General features: G+C 44.9%; 1 protein-coding gene across 2 annotated transcripts in view; it reads right to left on the bottom strand.

Annotated features, from left to right (window-relative positions):
- The window catches only part of LOC115092775 (disintegrin and metalloproteinase domain-containing protein 9-like), a 1,307,906-nt gene that overhangs the window by 972,598 nt on the left and 307,372 nt on the right, over positions 1 to 27,936 (bottom strand). For both annotated transcript variants that reach the window (XM_029604079.1, XM_029604080.1), the window contains exon 7: positions 19,322 to 19,493. In XM_029604079.1, the coding sequence (XP_029459939.1) occupies positions 19,322 to 19,493 (172 nt within the window). The remainder of the gene's footprint in view (positions 1 to 19,321; positions 19,494 to 27,936) is intronic.

Here is a 27,936-nt window from a genome sequence, read left to right as displayed (position 1 = left end):
AATGCCCGGGAGTGAGAGGAGCTCTGATCTCACCCCAGAAACAGTATCACCAATATAAAAACCCTTACAGCACTCCCCCCCAACCAAACCAACACCCCCCCCTTGTTATAGAAGTGAGTAATACTTTTAGTACAGCAAATTAACGCCCCTCCCCCTAGCCCGGCTACATCCATTTCAGAAAGAGAAAGAGAAGAGAAAATTAATCATTGACCACAAGACTACGAGCTCGAGGGGTCAACGACTGCAGGTACGGTTGCCAAGTTTCCAGAAATCGCTTACGGCGCTGGAGTATCGTCCGAGCCTCCAGGCTCTCCATGGTCATCATGAAGTACAGACTATTCCGCCAAGACCATAAGGAAGGGGACTCAGCGGACTGCCACATCAAGAGAACAATCTTCTTCCCCACTAAACAGGCCTTATGAAGAAGCAGGCACGAGCCAGGGTCCCGAATCCGAATCGGGGAGATACAGCCAAAAAGTAACCACATTGGAGTAATAGGAAAGGCAACATCCAGCAGGTCCGCTAGTTTGCCACACGATGCCAGAATTGTTGAACGGGGCCACAGGGCCAAAACATATGTGAAAGTGTGCCCCTGCTATGACCACACTTAATACAGGCCGCCGTAGGGGCTATAGCAAAATGACAGGCCAACACAGGGGACACATAAGCCCGGCACAAAAATTTAAACTGCAGCTCCCGATAATATTGATTCCTCGTGACCCTGGCTGTATGTCTGAAGCATCTTCCTAATATCGATTGAGTCATCATAAATTCCCCGTCCCCATTCCAGCATGATTCTAGTACCAGACTTTGATCTAGTTTTGACCGTCGTCGCAGACATTTATAATACATTGACAGTGAAGGAGCAACACGACGATCAAAATGGAACACTGTGTCCAAAATAAGGTAAGATGAGGGCAACTTTGCATCCGCTGGGAGAGTCCGCATGTAATGGCAAACTTGCATAAATGGGAAGGTGTGTGTCACCCCAAATCCATATTGGGACATGAAATCAGAATAAGAGAAAAGCGTCCCTTCACGTGTTAATAGATGACCCAGTAGTGTGATACCTCGGGTGAACCAAGTCTGAAAAATAGAGGACTGGGTTCCCGTGCTAAAGTCTGCATTCCCACCAATCGGCAAAAAATAAGCATTTAGAGTAGAGATGCCAACCCTTTAAATCGACCCCCCCTTAGCCTCCCCCACCCTCCCGACCCTTTTTTTTTTTTTTTTAGCGAGGCCCACGCCTCTCTTCTTTGGCTCTTAGTTCTTGAAACAAGAACTAAGAGCCAAAGAACGCGCCTGGCGCAAACAACCATCGGCTTCACTTAAAGCCACCTATAACAACACTTTACACCTATACCGTCATGCAATTACCCAAGCCAAGCGTGATTTCCACGCGGCAAAGATCCACGACTACCAATTTAATGCAAATGCCTTATTCAGATATGTTTCAGAACTCACCAACCCCAATGCACCAACCCTCACCGATACTATCTCCAACAAAAAATGCGAAGAACTAGCCCTATACTTCAAGAATAAAATCGACAATATTCTACTCCGCTTCCCAGACGACACTACCCCCCTCCCCCCCATTCCCAATGACAAAAAGATCACCCTCAAAACATTTGACCTCACCACCAACATAGAAGTAGAAGCTATACTAAAAAAGATGAAACCATCCACACACTCTTCAGACTCCATTCCTTCAAAAACCCTCCTCTCCATCACCCCCGCCATCACCAAACATATTAAGGACTTCATCAACTGCTCTATTACTGCAGGCAGTGTCCCAGACCCACTCAAACTGGCCATAGTCAAGCCCCTCCTAAAGAAACCCACACTTGACCCCACAGACCCGGCCAATTACCGTCCAATTTCCAATCTCCCATTCTTATCCAAAGTACTAGAGAGAGTTATTAACAAACAACTAACGGAGTTTTTAGAAGACCACAATGTCCTCCATACTCAACAGTTCGGTTTCCGTAAAGACCGAAGCACCGAAACCCTACTACTAGCCATAACAGACACCATACTTAAAGGTATGGACCACGGAAACTCGTACCTACTCGCCCTACTAGACATCTCAGCTGCCTACGATACTGTCAACCATCAGATACTAATAACCCGCCTAACAGAAATAGGTATCGCCGACACAGCCCTCTCATGGCTCTCCTCCTACCTCACTCACAGAGAGTATCTAGTAAAAATCGACAAGCACGAATCCTCACACATACCTATCACGCAGGGCGTACCCCAGGGATCATCCTTATCCTCCACCCTGTTTAATATTTATCTCATACCCCTATGCCACCTCCTCTCCAAACTAGGCCTGAAATTCTTCCTGTATGCAGATGACGTGCAGATTCTCATCCCGTTTCAGGGATCCATAAAAGAACCTCTGCAACGCTGGGAATCTTGCCTCGCCACCATAAGCGCCTCACTAGCCGAACTCCATCTAGCTCTAAACTCGTCAAAAACAGAATTACTCGTCATCTCTAAGCAGCCTGAACGTTTTACTCCCCCCCTGCGACAGAACACTCCTCAAAATACAACCACAGCCACCCCCAAGACCCAGTTTGTAAGAGATCTGGGCGTCTACATAGACCAACACCTAAGTTTCAAACCCCACATCAAAAATCTACTAAAGGGGGGTTTCTATAAACTCAACATCATAAAAAAAAACTCAAACCCCTCCTCCACACCCACGATTTCCGCACAGTCGTACAGACCACAATGCTCACAAAACTAGACTATTGCAACTCCCTATTACTAGGACTCCCCGCCACCACCATCAAACCCCTCCAAATTCTACAAAACTTCATGGCCAGAATCATAACAGGCACACAAAAAAGGGAACACATCACCCTCGTACTAAAAGACCTACATTGGTTACCCATTTCCTTCCGCTCACAATACAAAACCCTCACCATCCTTCACAATTCTCTACACAAACATAATCATACCTGGCTCGACGAAATGCCTCGTTACCGTTCATCCGACCGACCCAGAAGAACAACCCATGCAGGTACCCTACACACCCCGTCCCTAAAGGCAGCACATTCTACTCACACCAGAGAGAGAGCCTTCTCAGTCGCTGCCCCCACCCTCTGGAACTCCCTCCCCACCCTCCTACGCCAAGAGACATCCCTGCAAACTTTCAAGAAAGGAGTCAAAACATGGCTTTTCCGACAGGCCTATCCCGACACAAACCAAATCTAATCTCTCCCCAGCCCCCTCTGTCCGAATTTCCCCCACCCCTTCCTATGTTTCCCCCGCTTCCCCCCGCACCACCCATGGATACCCTAGAAGAAACAACATTCCCCCTACGGCTTAATTTATTTTTTTGATCATGATCGGTTAATGTGTCCTTATTGTAAGGAATAGTATTTTGTTCCAAGGTTACATCGTTATGGTTTTACTTTTATTTTATTCTTTGTACATTGTTTTTGTTTTATTGTTTTATTGTATCACCCACCTGAGTTCTTTGTAAACCGGCATGATGTGCTGCACGAATGTCGGTAAATAAAAGTTAATAAATAATAAATTAATAAATAAAAAAAACCAACCCACCCGACCCTTTAAATCGACCCCCCCAAAACCTTTTAAAATTACCTGGTGGTCGAGGGGGGCCTCAGGGGGCCTCGGGGAGAGATCCAGGGGGGCCTCAGGGACAGGAGAGATCCAGGGGAGCCTCGGGGAAAGATTTCCCGTTCCCAGGCATCAGCTGTTCTAAAGAAAAAATGGCGCCGATGCCCCTTTGCCCTTACCATGTGACAGGGTATCCGTGCCATTGGCCGGCCCCTGTCACATGGTAGGAGCACTGGATGGCCGGCACCATTTTTAAAGATGGCCGGGTGGGCTGATGGCCATCTTTACTCATCAGCCCCTATAGGGGCTGATGAGTAAAGATGGCCGGGTGGGCTGATGATAGCCCTTATAGGGGCTGATGAGTAAAGATGGCCGGTGCCATCTTTAAAGATGGCGCCGGCCATCCAGTGCTCCTACCATGTGACAGGGGCCGGCCAATGGCACGGATACCCTGTCACATGGTAAGGGCAAAGGGGCATCGGCGCCATTTTTTTTTAGAACAGCTGATGCCTGGGAACGGGAAATCTCTCCCCGAGGCCCCCCTGGATCTCTCCTCTCCCGGAGGCCCCCCTGGATCTCTCCCTGAGGCCCCTCTGGACCACCAGGTAATTTTAAAAGGTTTTGGGGGGGGGTCGGGAGGGGGGGTCGATTTAAAGGGTCGGGTGGGTTTTTTTTTTTAGCGGCGCGGGCCTCCCTAAAAAAAAAGGGTCGGGAGGGTGGGGGAGGCTAAGGGGGGTCAATTTAATGGGTCAGGTGGGTTGTTTTTTTTTTATCGGGCCATCGGTGCCAGTTTAATTAGTGGCAGCCAAAATGGCGCCGATGGCCCGAGAGCAGGAGATTACGCCGGGACCCCCCCTCTACTGGACCACCAGGTAACTTAACATTTTGGGGGGGTTCGGGAGGGTGGGGGAGGGTAAGGAATTGGTTATAAAGGGTCGGGGTGGGTTTAGGGGTTGTTTTGGTGTGCCTTTTTTCCCGCCCTCCCCCAAATAATTCCCGTGCCCTATTTAACGATACAATACAAATGCCCCTGACGATAAATCAGGGGCATTTGTATTGTATCGTGCACTCTAACGATTTAGAACGATTTTAAAATTATCTGATGATAATTTTAATCGTTCAGAAACGATTCACATCCCTAATTTAGAGTAGGAAGCTGCAACCATTTATTTAGACGCTTCCAAGTCTGCCACAGCGGGCCAATCATAGCTGTATGGGTTAAGAAAGAGAGCAGAGATGCAGAATTAGCTTGTATCACATACGAAGGGGCTAAGGGATACATCAAAGCTCGATCCGCAGTCAAGGATGTGTACATGGACTCGTCCACCAACCAGTCTCTCACAATTCGCAGATTACTAGCGAGATTATACTCCTCCAAGTCAGGCAGTCCAAGACCCCCGCCACCAGTCGCACCCTTTAACCAGGATAGAGGAACTCTCGCTCTCCCCCCCCCCCCCCCCCAAATAAACTTTCTAATAGCTCTCTCTACCATCTTGATGTCTCTGCGCTGAACCAATATAGGAAGATTCTGAAAAAGATAAAGCCATCTAGGCTATCAATCGTCATCTGTATCTGGCAGGGAACATTGACGTGATATATACATTTGGGATCTACGGGAAGCTGCACCCTTAAGTATCGCAATGACTCTCCCGCCCATCTCAGTGGGAAATCATCCGGCCACGTGTTCCTCAAGTTCGGAGGATAAGCCAATGCAGAGGATTTAGTGGCATTCAAACTGAAATCCGAAAAAATTCCAAAGTCCCAAATCATCTTCATTAAGACAGGAAGGGATTTCTGAGGGTCCGTGATGAAAACCAGCAAGTCATCCACAAAAGCCACTATCTTGAAGATGTGACTACCCATAAGGACCCCCCTAATCTCTCGAGTGTGCTGAATGGCAAGGAGAAGAGGTTCGAGCTGAAGAATAAACAAAAGAGGCAATAAAGGACAACCTTGCCTGGTCCCCCTAGCTATCTCCAGCGGTTCCAACTGCATGCCATTGGCGATAACGACCGCCTCAGGCTGTGCATATAGAAGGTGCAGCGCCTGCAAGTAAAAACCTGTACACCCCATCTTGTCCAGTACAGCAAAGAGATATTTCCACTCTACTCTATCAAACGCCTTCTCGGCGTCAAAGCTAATGGTGAGATAGGAAATATCCATTTGGCAACACATAGTCATAACGACCAACACCCGCCGAATGTTCGCCAGCGTATAGCGCTGTCTGACAAACCCGACTTGATGGTCCCTAACTAAAGTGGGGAGGAGGACTGCCAACCTGTCCGCCAAAATTTTCGCTAAGATTTTGACATCTACATTCAATAAGGAAATTGGTCTATAGGACTCAGGAAGAAGGGGATCCTTCCCATCTTTAGGGATTAGAGTAATATGAGCCCGATTCTCGTGAGCAGGGAAAGATCCCTGGCGAATGAGATCCATAAATCCCGCCGCCAAGGGACCCGCCAATTGCTCCTTTAAGAGCTTGAAAAATTCAGCTGTGTAACCATCTGGGCCTGGAGTCTTTAGAGGGCAAAGACGGCTTATAATCAACCTCACCTCGTCCTCTGTGTTTGGGCCATTTAAACTCAGTCAAGCACGGGAGAGACACCTTGGAACAAAATCTATCGCAAACCTCCTCACTGCCCCCCGCAAATGTGTATAAATCAGCATAGTAATTACTTAAGATTTGCAGTGTAGAGGGAGTGTCTTTGGTAACCATGCCCGTGGACGTGCGCAGTGCAGGGATGTGTCTACGACCTCGAGCCGACTGGAGAAGATTAGCCATCATGCGGCCCGTTTTATTTGAATATTGGAACAGTTGGAATTTATAATAAAGAATCCCTTTCTTAGCACGTTGATGGAGGAGAGAGTTTAATGCCACTTGAATCGAACGATAATGATCGCGATTACGGGGTGTCCCCACCCTATTGAAAGCTGCTCGAGCAGTATTCAATTTCCTGGTCAACTGCAAGATCCTTTTATTAAGCATCTTACTCCAATGGGCCATGTACGAGATTATCTCCCCTCGCAAAACTGCCTTCGCTGCATACCAAAACAAGATCGGCTGCGAACTGGGAGATTGGTTACAGGCAAGATAATCCGCCCATTTCGCCCTTACATGTTCTTGAAAATGGCTATCACTGGCCAAAAAATAAGGGTAACGCCAAAATCTTTTTTCCGGTTGTCTGCCCTTAAACTGAAAATCTACCCAAACGGGCGCATGGTCTGAAACCACAATATTATCAATTTCCGCACCCTGCACCTGCCCAAAGACATGACTGCTAATCAAGAAAAAATCTAATCTGGATTGTGAGGCATGTGCCCGTGAGATATGTGTAAAATCGCGTTCCAGCGGATGCAAAGTTCTCCACACATCTAATAAATGCAATGTATCTTCCAGCATTACAGGACCCCTCCCCAGTCCTTGCTCACGCTGTCTCGCAGGGCGAGCATCCAGCTCTTCATCTTTAACTGTATTACAATCTCCGCCCACTACGAGTATATCAGTTAAGTGGGGCAATAAATGTGAATATAGGCATCTGAAAAAATTGGGGCTATAAAGATTAGGGGCATATACATTACAGAGCACTACAGTTTGCCCAAATAATTCAGTAACTAAAATAAGATAGCGCCCATGAGGATCTGCGATTTCCTGCAAGATTTGCAGGGGTAAACATTTATGTATTAAAATAGCAACTCCTGCTGACTTAGATGACCCCCCTGCCCCTCTAACCTCTCCTACCCAGTCCCACTTTAGATATTTAAGCTCTGATACCGTAAGGTGTGTTTCTTGTAAGAATGCCACCAACACCTGCTTTCGTTTCATTAAGGTTAGAACTTTAGAACGCTTGACTGGGGAGTGTAACCCACAGACATTCCATGATATCACTCGTATGAAACTAAGCATTCCAAAAATACCAACATCCACATAAGTATCCAATATTCCAACTCATAGGGGTAAGGACCCTCCCAGCCGAGGCCCCCACCCTCCAACAGCCGTACACTCCCAATCCTAAAAGGTTGTCCCATTCCATATTTCCACCCAAACATTCAGCCATTCATACTCACTTCTACAACTTCCCCCTTTCTCCCCCCTCCTCTCCCACCCCCTCTTCTCCTCCCCAAGCCCCACCACCCCCCTCCCCTCCCCTGCCCTCCTTAGCCTACCCAAAAGTGTTCCCCTCCAGATTCCCATTTTATCGTCACCCACCGGACCCCCTAGGCGGAGGTAAGGACCCCGCTTTCAGATGTGCCCGGGCCTCACCCCAGCCCTATACATAAGGTCGTATCTGTACTCTCCCCCTTCCTCGTTGCCCCACCCAGAGAAAAGCCCCATCCACTAAAGAGCAACTAAAACATGTGATTTCCCCACACCACTAAGTTCAGACCAAAAAGAGATCCCACAAAAACGTGCGGAAAAGAGTTCTGAGAGATGCAATCCTCTGGTAGAAAAACACCCTTCATCATCCATCAGGAGCATAGCCATTCCTCTCCGTGTAACCATCCGTAGTCCCGTGTTCGAACTTCAGAGGTGTAGCCTTCCAGTCTCAAAAACCTACTGCAGCTGAACAGCGCGCTTTAACAATCCCTCAGGTGTGGAGTAAAAAAAATAGGGTACACCAAAAAAAATACGGAACTGGCACCTAGAGGTTTTCAAGTCCAACAAAGAAGCTGTAGTGTCTGTTATCCCATATTTACGTTAACAGAGAAAAACAAAAAAAAAACCAGGTGAACATCTGAACCAGGCAACAAGCCTCCGAACTGCAGATCATCTTCCATACTCGGCGAAAGCCTGCGATAAGGTTTTAATTGTCATAAAACAAACTTGCTGCAGGAGCCATCACTATCTTCCCCCTGATACACAAACAGTCATCAGGTAGCCAGGGTATCCACAAAGGCCTTAGCCTTCTCCACCGTGTCAAAATAATGCACCCGCGCATCATGCCAAACTTGCAGACGAGCTGGGAATAACAAAGCAAAATTAATGCCTTTGTTATGAAGTGTGGAACATATCTGTGAGAAACGCCGCCTGTTCACTGACACAGCTGCCGAGAAATCCTGAAACACACAGATGATGTGAGACTGATATTTCAGATCTGTTTTCTGCCGCAATGCTCTCCACAGCTCCAATTTATGAGCTGAATTTAAAATTTTTACTATAACCAGCCTTGGCCTGTCCTGATTCTGCTGTTTAGTACCCAGCCGGTGTGCTCGCTCCACCACCAGCTTCCCCTTAAGATGAGGCAGGGGCAGCACCTCTGGGAGCCAGGTCTCAAGCACAGTACACAGAGAGCCCTCCTCCAGGCTCTCAGAGAACCCCAGAAAGTGCAGGTTATCCCTGCGTGCTCTATTTTCTAGATCCTCCACCTTTTCCATCAAGGCCTGGATTGTGGTTGCCTGCGCCACCATCTTGGCCATGCTGTCAGTGCCTGCATCCTCCAGAGCTGAGATTCGTGTCTCAGCTGCATTCAGCCGCGGCGGTAACGTTGCCAGGGTGTCCCTCACCTCCCCCAGCTGTTCAGACAGCCCAGCCCAACGTTCGTCCAGGGCCTCCCGAATCGCTAATTTTATAGCATCGATGGAGACAGGCAACGGGGAGGAGGGGGACTCACCCGTCGGTGCGGCCGCCATTTTTTCTTCTGCCACCTCCGCTATGCAAATGGAGAGATTGGCTTCTTTGCAGGGCGTGAGATCATCAGACTCGGAATACAGGCAATGTTGGGCCATCTGTTTCACATTATTGCCGCTGGAAATCCAAAATAATTTACTTGCGCTGGGATATCATTCTTCATGGAAGTGATTGAGTAGTACCTGTTTAAAGTATTAGAATTCAAATCCATTTTTGGATGTTAATGTAGTACTTTATATATTTTCTCTCAAAAATATGTTTTATATGAAAATATGGACTAATCTTCTAAGGGTTCATGGAAGAAGGGATTGGGAGTAGATGAGTTGGTGACTGGTGTGAATGGGTTGTATGGATGGGTAAATTTAATGGCTATTGAAAAAGAAGGGGGTTTGATATTAATGTTGTTGATCTGTTGCGGGTATTTGGGCAACCCTTCTGATGTTTGATAGTTGTATTGTCATTATTCTTTAATAAAAATGATTTTGACAAAATAAAAAAAAAATCTTCGTAATTGATGTGGTTTGATTGACTGCACGGGGGGGGGGGGGGGGGGGGGGGAATTAGCCAGAGATGCTACTTATAAAAGAACAAAAATGGATTTTTCTTTTAGTTTCTGTGGTACCGAATGGTTTGAATTGCGAATTAGAGTGGAATCTTTTCACCTAAGTCGTGCCGGCTGGTATTTGATTGGTTACCCATTCCTGCTTTCTGATTGGTTAGGGGCTTCGCGCCAAAATTCCCTGTTTGTTTAAATCACTATCTCTCCATAAATTCCTTGCACTCCTGCTACCTGTTACACTGTATAGAGTTTGGCTTATGACTTCCAGTTAAAATATCGGTATAACATGTTTACGCATTTGTTATGATTACCTGTCTATGTCTTGGTCGGCTACAGTCCATTTTATCAGTATTGTCCTTTTTAATGGTGATTATTTACATTTGTTTTTACAGAACTAATTCCTATCTGTGCTATCCCTTCCGACACAGCCAGTTTGACGAAACATGGAGTCCGTGTCGCGGGACCCGTGGAATTGCATTGAAATGTTCTTGTATTTAAACAGTGGAGTTGCCATATTTAAAAATTAAAAATATTTAATGCAAAAAAACCTTTCGACCTACAAGAGTGTTTGTCTGCGCTTGTCGTACATAAACTGGGTATGCATGTGCCCAAGACCACCCCTCCAAGGAGTGGCATCTCCAGTGCAGCTGAGCCCGTGTAGTAGCCTGCTGCATTTTTGTTGAGGCATCAGAGGATCTCTGGGCTGGGAGAGGTGAGAGCGCCCGGCCATGAGGAGAGCCCATGGAAAGCCAAATGTAGCAGTCTCCCCTCCTCTAGGGCCTCCCCTCAGAGGTTTGGGGCTCCTGGGGTGAGCTGCATGGATTGCCCTTAAAAGACCCTTGTACAGAATGTTTGAGGTGGTTTCATGTGTGTTCTCTTCTGGGCCATAGCCCTCCCAGGCAACAAGTACTCCCACCTGTGATTCCTTCTATGTACGTCCAGCACCTCCCTGACCTGGTTAACTTGGTTCTCCTCGGAGGATAGTTCTGGCAGTTTTGGCACTCTTCGGAAGGGTTTCAGCAAAAACACATGGAACACATTGTGAATCTTCAGAGAAGCGGACAATCGCAACTGGTAAGAGACAGGACCAATTTGGCATGTAATGGGGAAAGGTCCGATGTAACGTGGTGCGAGCCTCATGGATGGTACCCGGTGCCAGATGAGGTGGGTGCTTAGCCAGACCCTATCTTCTGGTTTAAATTGGGGATCTGGTTGCCGATATATGTCTGCTGTCCTCTGAATCATCTCCTCTGAATCATCTCCTCAGTTTGTAACCAGATGTTGTGCAGCTCCTTAGCCATCAATTGGGTTGCTGGTGATGAGACAGAGAGTGGAACTGGAAGAGGGGAGCTGATTGTTATCCATACACGATCAAGAATGGGAAGGAACCTGTGGCAGCTGTGGGAGTTGTGAGAGAACTCAGCCCATGGGAGTAGAGTAGCCCAGTTGTATTGCCATGCATTGATACATGCTCTCAAAAAGGTATTCAGGATATGGTTGGTGCATTCCACCTGACCATTAGCCAGTGGGTGATAGGCAATAGTGAAGTCGAGTGTAATAATGAATTTACAGCAGAGTGAGCGTCAAAATTTGGCCATGAACTGGATGCCTCAATCGGAGACTATATGCTGCGGGAGACTGTGCAGATGAAAAATGTGAGAAGTGAAGAGATGTGCCAATTCAGGTGCTGAGGGAAGGCCTGGGAGTGACACAAAATAAGCCATCTTAGAAAATCGGTTGATCACGACCCATACAGTATGGCAGCTGTTAGAAATGGGGAGGTCCACCATATAGTCGGTGGACAAATGGGTCCAGGGTTCCTTGGGTGCCAGCAATGGCTGTAACAGCCCCCAAGGTCGTCCCACCACAGGCTTTTACTGTGTGCAGGTAGAACATGAATCCACATAGGCCTTTTCATCACCCTTCATCTGGGGCCACATTGAAGTAGTGCCAGGATTTGGACCTGTCCGGGATGTTCTGTGACATGAGAATCATAGGACCATTCCAAAACTTTCTGATGGAGTCGGCTTGGGATGACCATCTTTCCTGGAGGAGCAGTCTTGGAGGTTGCCAGGATGATTTGAGTTGAGTCAATGATATGTCCTGGTCGGTCAGGGATGTCCTCTGCCTCAAAAGACCAGGATAAGGCATCCACACAGACATTCTTGTCTGCTGGCCGGTATTTCAGTTAAAAATAGAACTGAGCAAAAGACAGGGATCACCGGGCTTGACAAGCATTCAGATGCTGGGCTTGGTGTAGATGCTCCAAGTTCTTATGATCAGTGGATATTATAATTTGGTGCTATGCACCCTCCAACCAGTGCTGCCATTTCTTGAGCGCCAACTTTATGGTTAGGGGCTTCTTATCCACAATGCTGTAATTTCACTTGGCAGGGGAAAATGTTTGGGAAAAAAATGAGAAGGGTCGGAGGACCCTCGAGTCTGCATGTTGATTCAATATGGCTCCCATGCCCAGGAAGGAAGTGTTGACCTCTAGAAGAAAAGGATGTGTAGGGTCTGGGTGGCGGAGACAGGGCTTATAGAAACATAGAAACATAGAAATGATGGCAGAAGAAGACGAAATGGCCCATCCAGTCTGCCCAGCAAGCTTCACACTTTTTTCTCATACTTATCTGTTTCTTTTGGCTCTTAGTAACCTTTGGTTCTATTTTCCTTCCACCCCCACCATTAATGTAGAGAGCAGTGATGGAGCTGCATCCAAGTGAAATATCAAGCTTGATTAGTTAGGGGTAGTAACCGCTGCAATAAGCAAGCTACACCCATGCTTATTTGTTTTACCCAGACTATGTTATTCAGCTCTTATTGGTTGTTTTTCTTCTCCCCTGCCGTTGAAGCAGAGAGCTATGCTGGATATGCATTGAAAGTGAAGTATCAGGCTTATTTGGTTTGGGGAAGTAACCGCCATAACAAGCCAGCTACTCCCCTCTTTGTGAGTGCAAATCCTTTTTTCCACATTTCCTCATGCCGTTGAAGCTTAGAGCGATGTTGGAGTCGCAGTAACCGTGTGTATGTTTATTGAATAAGGGTATTATCTCCAGGCAGTAGCCGTCATTCTGGCGAGCCACCCACTCCTCATTGACGTGCTCTTGACTTTATGGATCCACAGTGTTTATCCCACGGCCCTTTGAAGTCCTTTACAGTTCTGGTCTTCACCACTTCCTCCGGAAGGGCATTCCAGGCATCCACCACCCTCTCCGTGAAGAAATATTTCCTGACATTGGTTCTGAGTCTTCCTCCCTGGAGCTTCAAATCAGGACCCCTGGTTCTGCTGATTTTTTTCCTACGGAAAAGGTTTGTCGTTGTCTTTGGATCATTAAAACCTTTCAAGTATCTGAAAGTCTGTATCATATCACCTCTGCTCCTCCTTTCCTCCAGGGTGTACATATTTAGATTCTTCAATCTCTCCTCATAAGTCATTCGATGAAGACCTTCCACCTTTTTGGTCGCCCTTCTCTGGACCGCCTCCATCTTATCTCTGTCTCTTCGGAGATACGGTCTCCAGAACTGAACACAGTACTCCAGGTGAGGCCTCACCAAGGACCTGTACAAGGGGATAAATTACATCCCTTTTCTTACTCGATATTCCTCTCTCTATGCAGCCCAGCATTCCTCTGGCTTTAGCTATTGCCTTGTCACATTGTCTCGCTGACTTCAGATCATTAGACACTATCACCCCAAGGTCTCTCTCCTGCTCCGTGCATATCAGCCTCTCTCCCCCCATCAAATACAGTTCATTCGGATTTCCACTCCCCATATGCATGACTCTGCACTTCTTGGCATTGAATTTCAGCTGCCATATCTTCGACCACTCTTCCAGCTTCCTTAAATCCCGTCTCATCCTCTCCACTCCTTCCGGCGTGTCCACTCTGTTGCAGATCTTTGTGTCATCCGCAAAAAGACAAACCTTACCTTCTATTCCTTCCGCAATGTCTCTCACAAAGATATTGAAAAGGACCGGTCCCAACACCGATCCTTGTGGTACACCGCTTAAAACTGCTCTCTCTTCAGAGAGAGTTCCATTTACCATCACACATTGTCTTCTGTCCGTCAACCAGTTTGCAATCCAGGCCACCACCTCAGCACTCACTCCTAAGCTTCTCATTTTATTCACCAGTCTCCTGTGTGGGACCGTGTCAAAAGCTTTGCTGAAATCCAAGTAGATGACATTGAGTGCTCTTCATCGATCCAATTCCTTGGTTACCCAGTCAAAAAAGTCAATCAGATTTGTTTGACAGGATCTTCCAATGGTGAATCCATGCTGCCTCTGGTCCAGCAATTCTCCTGACTGTAGATAGTTCACTATTCTCTCTTTCAACAGTGACTCCATTACTTTTCCCACCACCGAAGTGAGGCTAACCGGTCTGTAGTTACCAGCCTCTTCTCTGTTCCCACTCTTGTGAAGCGGGACCACCACTGCTCTCCTCCAATCACTCGGCACCACTCCCGTTTCTAGGGATCTATTGATCAGGTCACACAGCGGACCTGCCAGCACATCTCTGAGCTCCCTCAGTATTCTGGGATGAACTTTATCAGGCCCCATGGCTTTGTCCACTTTCAGTTTCCCCAGCTCTTCCCATACATTTTCTTCTGTAAATGGAGTTACATCTACTCCACTCCCCTCCAGTTTCTTGTTAACTAGTGACAGTCCTTCTCCAGGGCCCTCTTTAGTGAACACAGAACTGAAGTATTCATTTAATATTTCTGCCATTTCTTCGTCTCTCTCCACACATTGATCCTTTCCACCTTTCAATTTCACTATACCACTTTGAACTTTTCTCTTTTCACTGATGTATGTGAAAAATGTTTTGTTACCTCTCTTTACCTCCTTGGCAATCCTCTCTTCCGCTTGACTTTTTGCAGTCTTTATAAATTTCTTTGTCTCCCTCAGTTCTACCAGATATTCTTCTTTGTGTTCCTCCTTTTGGGATCTTTTATATTTCTTGAATGCTGTTCTTTTAGCCTTTAGGCTCCCAAAGAAAAGCCTGTTTTAGCTCATGGAGGCCATGACTGCTTCGGGTGGCCAGGTTTTCGTATTTGCTCCTTTCTTGATGAGAGCTGTGAGGGGGCGACAATCTGAGAGTAATTGAGAATAGAGTGTCAGTAGAAATTTTCAAATCCCAAGAACCTTTGTAAGGCCCGGAGGCTGGATGGTTGCGCCTGGTCTTGGATACAACATACTTTCTCTGGGTCCGTGCGAAAGCCACTGCTGGAAATTACATACCCCAAAAAGGGTACACTCTTTTTCTCAAAGAATCACTTTTCGAGCTTGGCATACAGCTTGTGAACCTTGTGGCAAATGTCCCGAGAATGAGATTGAAGGTCCTTTGAGAAGACAAGGATGTCATCAAGGTATACTACTACCGAGATCTTGTTCATCATGTTTTTAAATACTGCGGGGGCTTTACACAGCCCAAGTGGTATTACCAGATATTCATAATGGCCATCTCGTATGTTGAAGGCTGTTTTCCATTTGTCACCTGGTTTGATGCAAATGAAGTTCTATGCTCTGCGCAAGTCCAACTTGGTAAATATTCTAACGCCTTGAAGTCGATCAAGACATTCTGGGATGAGAGGCTTTGTTAAAGCATTGAGCCCTCAATAATCAATGCAGGGGCATAGTGTCCTGTCCCTCTTGGACACAAAAAACAAACCGACCCCTGCTGGTGAGGAGGAAGGCCTGATGAATCCCTTGTCAAGGTTTTCTTGAACATATTGAGCCATGGCCTAAGACTCCGGAAGAGTCGGGGGCCATCCTGCTATCCCGTAGCAGGATGGCCCCCGATAGGAGATTAATAGAGCAGTTGTCTGGAAAGTGGTTCTTCATAAATGGAGGAGATGACAAGAGGCGTTTCCCAGGGACCCATCGGTAGCTTCAGATGGTCCACCAGAGCTTTTATAAGAAAGTTTCCTCCCAAGCCGGAGACCACCAGTGCCAGAGTAGCAAATTTGTGGTTCCCCACAGAGATAGTTGCTGGAAGGGTGAGCTGGTGAGCTGAATTAGTACAACTTAGGATCATCTCTCCACTGGCTTCTAGGCTTGTTCATTTCCTGACCTCAGGGGATAATAGTCGAGAAGGTGCTCCCTTATGGCACAGTGGAAACATAGGCCTAGCTTTTGATGGCAGAGCCTCTCTTCTGCAGTAAGTCGAATCTGTTCAAACTTCATGGGTTCCTGGAACTGGACTGGATATGAGGTTGCTGTGACTAGCAGAATGAGGGGACAGGAAAACATCAGGGCCAAAGGTACTTGCCTACAGGTACTCTAACTCCCGAGCCTGCTGCTGGAGACATCTGTCAGTCCTTCCAGCAAGGTCAATAAGGGTATCAAGGGACTCAGAGAATTCCCTTGTTGCTAGTTCATCTTTTATTTGTGAGGACAGTCCTTCAAGAAAAATACTGTGCATGCTGCCCTTCTACCAATTCAGCTCCATGGGCATGGTACAGAATTAAATGGCATATTCAATGAATGGCTGCGAGCCCTGCCGAAGGTGCAGCAGATCAGAGCCAAGGGTGGCCAACCGGTTGAGTTCATCAAGTACTTTTTTGATAGCCTGGATGAACTGCTGTACATCTTGAAGTAGCACATGTTCCCAAAGAGGGGAGGCCCAGTCCAGGGCTTTGCCATCTAATAGGAAGATGATGAACGTAGTTTTAATAGCACTAGTAGGGAACTGTGCTAGTTGAAGTGAGATGTGCATCAGCACTGATTCACAAATCCTCGACAGAGTGTAGGGCCTCCCGAGGTGTATTATGGGAGTGACTGCTGTGGGTACCAGGACAACAGGTGTCAGGGTACTCGTCATGGTGGTGAGGGTGTCAAGATGGGCATTGAGATGATCCATGGTGCCTGCAACTACTTCCAAACATTGTTGCTTCTGAATCTGAATCTTCTGTGCTGGCCAGGTATAACCTGAAGGCTGGAGAGATCCACCGGGTTCATAGCCTCAGCAAACTGTTGCAGTAGTGGACCCTTAGGCCGAGGGAAGGTTAGTACCACCTACAGGAAGGATTCCTGCAGATCCTCACCATGGATAGGTGGACTTGGCTGCAGCAGAGGCCCAATGGGACCTTCAGCAATACCAGCCCATGTTCCTCGCAAATTAAGATCTTGGATGCTGGAGCTGGTTGGACTTTGGTGCGGGCCTCTGGATGGCGAAGGATCCGATGAAGGCTGGAGATCAGCAAGATGAGCAGTCAATACAGGCCAAGGTTGGGGCAGTGGCAAGCAGCAATGAAGACAAAGCAGAGGTCGGGGCAGGAAGGTGAGGCCAAGAACAATCAAACGTCCAAGCTGAGGAGACAAACCAAGAGAAAGACGAAGAGGCAGCAACCAGGTGTCAGGAACCTGGAGTCAGGAACAAGCAACCAACTACTCAAAGGGAGTGAGAACTGTTGAACAGGCGTCTAATGTTGGCTGGGCTCGGGTTTAAATGCCCGTGCCCCGCTGATGTCATGGTAGGGTGCTGCGGAGGTTTTCCCGCTGCAGGCCCTTTAAATCTGGTCACAGCACGCACATACCTAGGACTGCCACCTCCATGGAGGGGAGTCTCCAGCATGGCTGGGCTTGCGCGGCAGCCTGCCACATCTTCATTGTGACGTTGGAGGGACTCCAGACCTGGAGAGGTGAGAGCAGCTAGCCGAGAGGTGAGCCCAAGGTAACAGGGACCCTGACCTCTAGACTTTTGGAGGTTCTGATCTGTCCAAGATTTGTCTCTTTTTTCCTGAAGAAGATTGTATATTAACACATATTCACAAAATTTAAGAGCTTTTGGTGATACCCTTCCGCAAGCTTCAAAATTGCTGATATATCAATAGAGAAGCCCAAACAGCAAACACAAAAGTAATGAAAGTTCTCAGTGGCCATCTTGTGTCTGCAAGAAGTACAGAAATTGAAGAGTCTGTTGTCATACACACTGAAAAACAGAAAACGTTGAGAATTCAAAAGAAGAAAAAACCAAAAATAACCTAGAACTGAAGAATTAGTATGATGAGAAAAAATGGGCAGCACAGGGAGAGCAAAATCACATTTGACAGAAGAAATTACATTGAGGACTCTCATGAAAAATGGCTGTATGGGAAATCACACGCATGCTCAGAAAGATTTTGTCTTTTGGAACTCTGAGAGTGCACTTCTGTGTCAGCGCCGTCAAATGACATCACTCAATTGCATGGCTGAATTTGTCCCTGCTTACCCATAGAGAAACTCCAAGCCACAAAAAAAATTACCAAAAATAGAGAATAAACCATGTCTGGGTGATAGAATGGATAAAATAGACTGAGGAGACTCATAAGATAGCAGTTATATGGGAAATACCACACAAGTTCAGAGAAACCTAGGCTTTTCAGAGCTCTGTGAGATCTATTCTGTGTCAGCGTTGTTGGATGACATCAGTTACTTGTGTTGTTGATTCATTCTGCTTGTTCACAGAGAAAGTAAGGCTTTTTATATTCAGTCCGATTTTTCAGAAATATATTGCATGAAAATGAAATATGTACTTTAATAGTCGTCATGACGACCAGCTAGCGGCGACCCGATTAACTGCGCAATTACACCAGGCGTCGCGTGCCGGGCGTGACAAAGGGGTTTTCCCCATTGTGCTCCCCTTCATGCTAACCTTTGTGCTCCTTCTAATATAATTATATTTATGTTTATGTTAATAATTTAACTTTTATTAATGTTATTTAGCTTTTTGCTTTGTTTAAAATTATTTCATTATTGACGTTTAAATGTATTAGACTAAGGAATTTTACTTCCTGCTCATTCTGTTTCATTGTAAACCGGTTTGATATGCATTTTATGCAGGAAAATCGATATAAAAAAAACTTAAAATAAATAAATATCCCAGATACAGCTAATAGATATTTACCAAGGAATGGATGCAATTTTTTCACTTTCATTTGATGGAACAGTTGATATGGATTCAAATCTTGGGTGAGGTATTCTGCTCCCCCAGTTGGCTGGGACTGAGGATCCTGAGGAGGCAGCACCAATCATCATGCAAGAGTGACATCTTAGTAGTGGTCAGATTTAGGATCCAGGATTTCAGAGTTCTGGAGAAAGCATGGTGCATGGCCCCCATCTGAGGACTGTCAGTACAAAGATTGGACTGAGTCATGGAGGGATATAAAATAGGGTGAATAACACCAGGTAGTTGTTATTAACAATAGCTCATGGCATAGTAGACTAACACAGACTGGTTTGAATAAGCTGGAAACTGAAAAGAGCAGGAGGAAACTTCTGAATGAAAAAATATTAGAAGTCCTGGCATACACATAACTCCTTACAAAAAGCCATAGAAGGCTTACCAAGAGAAACTTCACATTGTATAAGAAAATAAATCTCTATTTTTCCATTACTGTGATCTATGACAAAAAATGTAAACAAAGCTTTCTTTATCCCATGCAAATACTGTAAGGATGAGCCAGAGTTTGCTTGGTTCATTTTACTTTAGTTACCCTCCCCTGCATGTGCTCCTTTTTATGCTCCTTAATTAAAAGATGACATTATATAAGCAACTTACATAGCTGGTAAAATTCAATTCACTCAACCTCTCTGATGCATCTCGATGTTTTACGTCACACACACTAGTCCCAAAATCAGAATCTTCTATTTTGTGAACAGTGTACTCAAAAAAAGATGATCGCTTGACAGATTTAATTTCATACAACGATGTCTCAGTTTGCAAGAATCCCCTGAGAAATGAACACGTGTATTTGAGTTAAGATTTGTTTTTAATTATCATCATTTTTATTGTATTAGCATAAGAGTTATCTAAACATCTCATTTATACATGTGCATTCCAGACCGCATTTGACCATTCTTCAAAGGATTTTAAAAAATATGATAGAAATTTGGGAAAACATATTAAATAAATAAGTGAAACAAAGTAATCAAAATCAAGACTAAATATTCTGAGGCCTATATTCAGGCACAGTCCAGCTAGCAAAGTTATCTAGATAAAAGTATATGGCTAACTTTGGAGGCATATTCAATACTGCAGCCGCACTACCGAATAGAGATATGCTTGGGTAAAACTTTTGTGTCGGACTTCGTTTCGAGGCCCCCCTCCCCCCATGGGAATTTTGCTTTTCCTGCGGTTCGGGTTTTTTTTTTCGGGGGCCTCGATTTTTGGGTTAGTGCGTACTATCAGGAGTTAGTATGCACTAGCTCTGCCAGTTTAGTGCGCACTATCGGGAGTTAGCTTACACTAACTCAAAAATGAAATTTTTCCGAAATTTCGGAAAAAATTCAATCGTTTTTCGGTTCTCCCGAACCATTCCGAATTAGGCAATTTCATTGACATTGCCTAATTCCGAAAAATGATTGCACATCCCTACTACCGAATATAGCTGGCTAACTTTAAGACAGCTCTTTGGCCCAACCAGACTTAGATGGTTAAGTCATCTGGTTAACTCTGAATATTGGAGTTAGGTGGATATTAACTCAGCTGGATAACTCAACTCATCCCAGTTACATCCCCAGAATGCCCCTAACTTATCTGGCTAAATACTAGCCACCTAACTTTTTAATCACCTTGAATTTAGCCAGATATATGACCAAATATTAATTTAATTGGCTAACTTCTGAGTTACACAGACAGAGAGTATATTATACCTATCTACCAACAATAACACACCACATATCCATGAAGGGGCATCATAAATCTAACACGTATATTGAAAATATACAATCCCATACATACAAAAATGTTTCAATTTTTTATTATTACCTTATACATATCAACACTTAAATATATATCAAATATACAAATTAAACTTTGTACAATATTCACAAATATCATATAAGAACATAAGAACATGCCATACTGGGACCAAGGGTCCATCAAGCCCAGCATCCTGTTTCCAACAGTGGCCAATCCAGGCCATAAGAACCTGGCAAGTACCCCAAAATTAAGTCTATTCCATGTTACCGTTGATAGTAATAGCAGTGGCTATTTTCTAAGTCAACTTAATTAATAGCAGGTAATGGACTTCTCCTCCAAGAACTTATCCAATCCTTTTTTAAACACAGCTATACTAACTGCACTAACCACATCCTCTGGCAACAAATTCCAGAGTTTAATTGTGTGTTGAGTAAAAAAGAACTTTCTCCAATTAGTTTTAAATGTGCCACATGCTAACTTCATGGAGTGCCCCCTAGTCTTTCTATTATCCGAAAGAGTAAATAACTGATTCACATCTACCCGTTCTAGACCTCTCAGGTTTTTAAACACCTCTATCATATCCCCCCTCAGCCATCTCTTCTCCAAGCTGAAAAGTCCTAACCTCTTTAGTCTTTCCTCATAGGGGAGCTGTTCCATACCCCTTATCATTTTGGTAGCCCTTCTCTGTATCTTCTCCATCGCAATTATATATTTTTTGAGATGCAGCGACCAGAATTGTACACAGTATTCAAGATGCAGTCTCACCATGGAGTGATACAGAGGCATTATGACATTTTCTGTTTTACTCATCATTCCCTTTCTAATAATTCTCAACATTCTGTTTGCTTTTTTGACTGCTGCAGCACACTGAACCGAAGATTTCAATGTGTTATCCACTATGACGCCTAGATCTCTTTCTTGGGTTGTAGCACCTAATATGGAACCTAACATTGTGTAATTATAGCTTGGGTTATTTTTTCCTATATGCATCACCTTGCATTTATCCACATTAAATTTCATCTGCCATTTTGATGCCCAATTTTCCAGTCTCACAAGGTCTTCCTGCAATTTAGCACAATCTGCTTGTGATTTAACTACTCTGAACAATTTTGTATCATCTGCAAATTTGATTATCTCACTCGTCGTATTTCTTTCCAGATCATTTATAAATATATTGAAAAGTAAGGGTCCCAATACAGATCCCTGATGCACTCCACTGCCCACTCCTTTCCACTGAGAAAATTGTCCATTTAATCCTACTCTCTGTTTCCTGTCTTTTAGCCAATTTGCAATCCACGAAAGGACATCGCCACCTATCCCATGACATTTTACTTTTCCTAGAAGCCTCTCATGAGGAACTTTGTCAAACGCCTTCTGAAAATCCAAGTATACTACATCTACCGGTTCACCTTTATCCACATGTTTATTAACTCCTTCAAAAAAGTGAAGCAGATTTGTGAGGCAAGACTTGCCTTGGGTAAAGCCATGCTGATTTTGTTCCATTAAACCATGTCTTTCTATATATTCTGTGATTTTGATGTTTAGAACACTTTCCACTATTTTTCCTGGAACTGAAGTCAGGCTAACCGGTCTGTAGTTTCCCGATCACCCCTGGAGCCCTTTTTAAATATTGGGGTTACATTTGCTATCCTCCAATCTTCAAGTACAATGAATGATTTTAATGATAGGTTACAAATTTTTACTAATAGGTCTGAAATTTCATTTTTTTGTTCCTTCAGAACTCTGGGGTGTATACCATCCGGTCCAGGTGATTTACTACTCTTCAGTTTGTCAATCAGGTCTAGCACATCTTCTAGGTTCACTGTGATTTGATTAAGTCCATCTGAATCATTACCCATGAAAACCTTCTCCAGTACGGGTACCTCCCCAAAATCCTTTTCAGTAAACACCGAAGCAAAGAAAAGCAAAATTGCTTACCTTGTAATAGGTGTTATCCCAGGACAGCAGGATGTAGTCCTCACATATGGGTAACGTCACTGACGGAGCCCTATTCCGGAAAACTTTCTGTCAAAGTTTCTAGAAACCTTTGAATGGCATCCTGAGTCTACTGAGCATGCCCAGAATGCCATGATCCCTCGAGCCACAGGGGTCTCCTTTCAGTCTCATTTGTAGCAATGAGTGATAGCCAAAAATAAAATAATAAAACGTGTCGGACCCAACTCCGCGGGGTGGTGGGTCGGTTTCGTGAGGACTACATCCTGCTGTCCTGGGATAACACCTATCACAAGGTAAGCAATTTTGCTTTATCCCACTACAAGCAGGATTCTAGTCCTCACATATGGGTGATTATCAAGCTACAGGCTGAGTCATCTTTGTAGTGGACCAATAATGTACAACTTGTGCAACAGGCACAACTGGTATACTGTTGGGAAAATTGAGGCAGCCTGAAATCATGAAAGGTTGGATATGGAAGGAGTTGGGATCATATTGGAAACAAGTTCTTTAAGACAGATTGTCCATAGGCTGAATCTTGTCATCCTTCCTTGACGAGACAGTAGTGAGCCGCAAAGGTGTGAAGAGAATTCCATGTTGCGGCTTTTCATATGTCAGCTATTGGCACTGAACGATAGTGTGCTACTGAGGTTGACATTGCTTTTACTGAGTGAGCCTTTACTCACCCCTGGAAAGGAAGGCCTGCTTTTTCATAACAAAATTGTATACAATCTGCAAGCCAATTAGATAGAGTTTGCTTGCCTACCGCTTTACCCGATTTGTTTGGATCAAAAGAAACAAAGAGCTGGGTGGATTTCCTATGGGCCGCAGTGCGATCTAAGTAATATGAACATAAGAACATAAGAAATTGCCATGCTGGGTCAGACCAAGGGTCCATCAAGCCCAGCATCCTTTTTCCAACAGAGGCCAAAACCAGGCACAAGAACCTGGCAATTACCCAAACACTAAGAAGATCCCATGCTACTGATGCAATTAATAGCAGTGGCTATTCCCTAAGTAAACTTGATTAATAGCCATTAATGGACTTCTCCTCCAAGAACTTATCCTAGCCTTTTTTGAACCCAGCTACATTAACTGCAATAATTACATCCTCTGGCAACAAATTCCAGAGCTTTATTGTGCATTGAGTGAAAAAGAATTTTCTCCGATTAGTCTTAAATGTGCTACTTGCTAACTTCATGGAATGCCCCCTAGTCCTTCTATTATTTGAAAGTGTAAATAACCGAATCACATCTACTCATTCAAGATCTCTCATGATCTTAAAGACCTCTATCATATCCCCCCTCAGCCGTCTCTTCTCCAAGCTGAACAGCCCTAACCTCTTCAGCCTTTCCTCATAGGGGAGCTGTTCCATCCCCTTTATCATTTTGGTTGCCCTTCTCTGTACCTTCTCCATCGCAACTATATCTTTTTTGAGATGCGGCGACCAGAATTGTACACAGTATTCAAGGTGCAGTCTCACCATGGAGCGATACAGAGGCATTATGAGATTTTCGGTTCTATTAACCATTCCCTTTCTAATAATTCCTAACATTCTATTTGCTTTTTTGACTGCTGCAGCACACTGAGCCGATGATTTTAAAGTATAATCCACTATGATGCTACATCTTTTTCCTGGGTGGCAGCTCCTAATATGGAACCTAACATCGTGTAACTACAGCAAGGGTTATTTTTCCCTATATGCAACACCTTGCACTTGTCCACATTAAATTTCATCTGCCATTTGGATGCCCATTATTCCAGTCTTGCAAGGTCTTCCTGTAATGTATCACAGTCTGCTTGTGATTTCACTTGTCTGAATAATTTTGTATCATCCGCAAATTTGATAACCTCACTCGTCGCATTCCTTTCCAGATCATTTATATATATATTGAAAAGCACTGGTCCAAGTACAGATCCCTGAGGCACTCCACTGTTTATTTTCCACTGAGAAAATGGACCATTTAATCCTACTCTCTGTTTCCTGTCTTTTAACGTGTTTGTAATCCATGAAAGGACATCGCCTCCTATCCCATGACTTTTTATTTAACTCTTTTCTATACCGACCTTCATGGTTAGAAACCATATCAGATCGGTTTACACAGGACGGGGTAAACTGTAACAAAGAAAAGCAAGTTTGCTTACCGTAAACGATGTTTCCGTAGATAGCAGGATGAATTAGCCATGCTGTCATGGGATCTGTCAATCAGGCCCGGGAGGCGGAGCTTGTCAAAGCAGAGTACAGAGCTTTGCTCTCTGCGGCTGAACATATGTTCCCGCGCAGGAAAGTAACAGAATCTCCTCAGTCTGTGATTAAGCTGTAGTGTAGTCGAAGACTTGGTGACTGCCAGGGAGGAGGGTGGGTCAGCATGGCTAATTCATCCTGCTATCTACGGAAACATTGTTTATGGTAAGCAAACTTGCTTTTTCCCGTCGATAGCAGGGCTGAATTAGCCATGCTGTCATGGGAGTCCCAAGCTCCCGATCACGTGATTTATGATATGTGTGTTTGCACGTGATCTTTGACAGTGTGGCAGTCACCGTGGACAGGAGGATAGAGATTGCAGTATTGCTTGCCCTATCTTCGCATCAGTGGCTACTTGTTGGTCAAGGCAGTAGTGAGATGTGAAGGTATGCAGTGATGACCATGTAGCAGCCTTGCAAATGTCTATGGGTTGCACATTCTTTAGGTGTGCCAAGGAGGCTGCTACTGCTCTGACTTGGTGAGCTTTAGGAGTAGAATGTAATTGTAAATTCTGTTTGTCATAACATAATTTGATGCATTGCTCTATCCAGCTGGAGATGGTGCGTTTAGCCACTGGTAATCCAGGTGCCTTCGGGTCAAAGGAAACAAAGAGTTGAGAAACACGGGAGTCCGAGTTTGTCCTTTGTTTGTAGTGTGTTAAAGCTCTTTTACAATCCAGTGTGTGCAGTAGTTTTTTCCCTATCGTTTGCATGAGGTTTAGGGAAAAAAGTTGGTAATTCCATTGTCTGATTGAGATGGAATGGGGTAACTACTTTCGGTAGGAAGGATGGGTGAGCTCGGAACACTACATTCTGTTGATGAAATTGCAAGTATGGAGGATAATGGACTAAAGCTTGTAACTCACTAATTCTGCTTGCTGAAGTTACTGCAACCAGGAATACCACTTTCCATGTTAGGTATTTAATGTCTGCTGAGTCCATGGGTTCAAATGGGAAGAGCATGAGCTGTTCCCAGATTATGTTGAGGTTCCATGGAACTGGAGGTTTGGATACCGGAGGACGAATGTGCATTAACCCCTTCATGAAACGAGTCAGAAATGGGTGATTGGATAGAGGCATCTCATTGATTGGTCTACGGTAGGTGCCTATGGCGCTGAGGTGAACTTTGATGGATGATGTTGCTAGTCCAGCTACGTATAGTGTGTAAAGATAATCGATAAGCAACTCCGGTGAACAGTCCAATGGTGGTACACCTTTGGAAGTGCACCAGGCAGAGTAGCGTTTCCATTTATAGCTATAATTTTTTTTTTTTTTTGGTTGAGAGTTTCCTTGATTGTAACAACATGAATTGTGTTGAAGTGGAAACTCCTTGTTCTTTCAGAAGGAGCCTTCAATCTCCAATCTGTCAAGTGTAGAGATGAGTGTAGCGGGTGTAGGAGTATTCCTTGATCTTGGCTGAGAAGATCTTGACGATTTGGTAATAGAATTGGATCCTTGATGGATAGTCGAAGCAGGATACTGTACCATGGCTGCCTTGGCCAGGCCGGGGCTATGAGTATCAGTTGAGCTTTGTCCGCTATACACTTCTGAATTGTTCTTGTTATGAGAGGTATGGGCGGAAAGGCATACAGAAGGCCTGTCGTCCACGGAATGAGGAAGGTATCTTGAGCGATCCTGAATTTGCTTGGTCTTATGGAGCAGAATTTAGGAACCTGAGCATTGATCTCTGTTGCAAAGAGATCTATGGAAGGTGTCCCCCACTGCAGAAATATTTCCTGGACTATTTCTGTGTTGAGTGTCCATTCGTGGGGATGAAAGATGCGGCTTAGTCTGTCCGCTCTTGTGTTTGCAACTCCTGGTAGGAAAGTTGCTTGGAGATGTATGGAATTCTGCTGAGCGTGTTCGAAGATTATCAGGGTCTCCTTGCAAAGGGACCATGAACCGGACCCTCCTTGTTTGTTGATGTAAAACATCGCTACTTGGTTGTCCGTGTAGATCATGACCCTGTGTCCTTTTAGGTGATCTTGGAATACTCGTAATGCATTGCGAATCGCTCTGAGTTCCAATAAATTTATTTGCAGATTTTGTTCCGAGATTGTCCATAACCCTTGTGTTTCGTAAATCTTGAGGTGTACCCCCCAACCCTTGTGAGACGCATCTGTGGTTAGGAGTGCGTTGTGAGGAGGAGGGCTGAACAACACTCCTTTGGACAGGGTGGAGTGTAGGAGCCACCATGTTATATCTTTTTTCATTTCGGGGGTTAGCGATACGTTCTGCGTCAATGGTTGTGAATGCTGTTTCCATTGGCGTTTTAGTCCCCATTGTAGGCGTCTCATGTGTAGCCTGGTTTTGGGAACCGTGAAAATCGCCGCCGTCATGTGACCCAGGACTACCAAAACTTGTCTTGCTTACGGTCTCTGGGTAAGGTTCAATGTATGTAGAAGATGACGGAAGTGTGATATTCTGTCATCTGGGAGGTATGCTCTGTTGCATGTAGTATCCAGGCGTGCGCCTATGAACTGTGACTGTTGTGTCAGTTGTAGGTGTGATTTTTGAAAATTGATCACCAACCCTAGTTCCTGTACACAGTGTATCACCCGATGGAGGTGATCCAGTAAGACGTTTGGAGTTGAGGCGATTATGAGCCAATCGTCCAGATATGGAAAGATGGTTATACCTTGTTTCCCGAGATGAGCCACCACCACTATCATGCATTTGGTGAATACCTGGGTGCAGCCGAAAGTCCAAAGGGGAGAACTTTGTACTGGTAGTGTTGATGTCGGTAGCAAAAACATAGGTAACGCCACGAGGATGGATGGATTGGAATGTGTGTGTAAACATCCTTCAGGTCGATAGAACACATCCAATCATTGGTTTGAATGAGAGGAAGAATTGACTTCAACGACACCATTTTGAATTTCTCCTTGGTGAGAAATTTGTCCAATTCCCTTAGGTCTAGTATGGGGCGAAGGCCCCCGGACTTCTTGGTTATGAGGAAGTACGGGGAATAAAATGCTGCTGATTTGGAGTGTGGGTAAATTTGTCGAATTGCTTGTTGTTTGAGAAGCAAAGCAATTTCTTCCCCCAGTTGTGGATGGGACTTGTGAATCTTGAGTGTGGAAAGATGAGGCAATATGGGTTTGTGACAATTTGGAGTTGGTAACCGTGACGTACTATCTCCAAAACCCCATTGATCTGATGTTATTCTTTCCCAGGCTTCCAGGCAAGAACAAATTCTGCCTGGAGGAGCTTGATATTGTGGTGGCGGCTGAGTAACTAAAAAGACAAAGTCGCTTTCGCTGTAGAAGCTGGCT

Source organism: Rhinatrema bivittatum, chromosome 5, assembly GCF_901001135.1.
Source record: "Rhinatrema bivittatum chromosome 5, aRhiBiv1.1, whole genome shotgun sequence".
Lineage (NCBI taxonomy): Eukaryota > Metazoa > Chordata > Amphibia > Gymnophiona > Rhinatrematidae > Rhinatrema > Rhinatrema bivittatum.
Note: the sequence above shows the minus strand (reverse complement) of the source record. Positions and strands in the feature narration are given on the sequence as shown.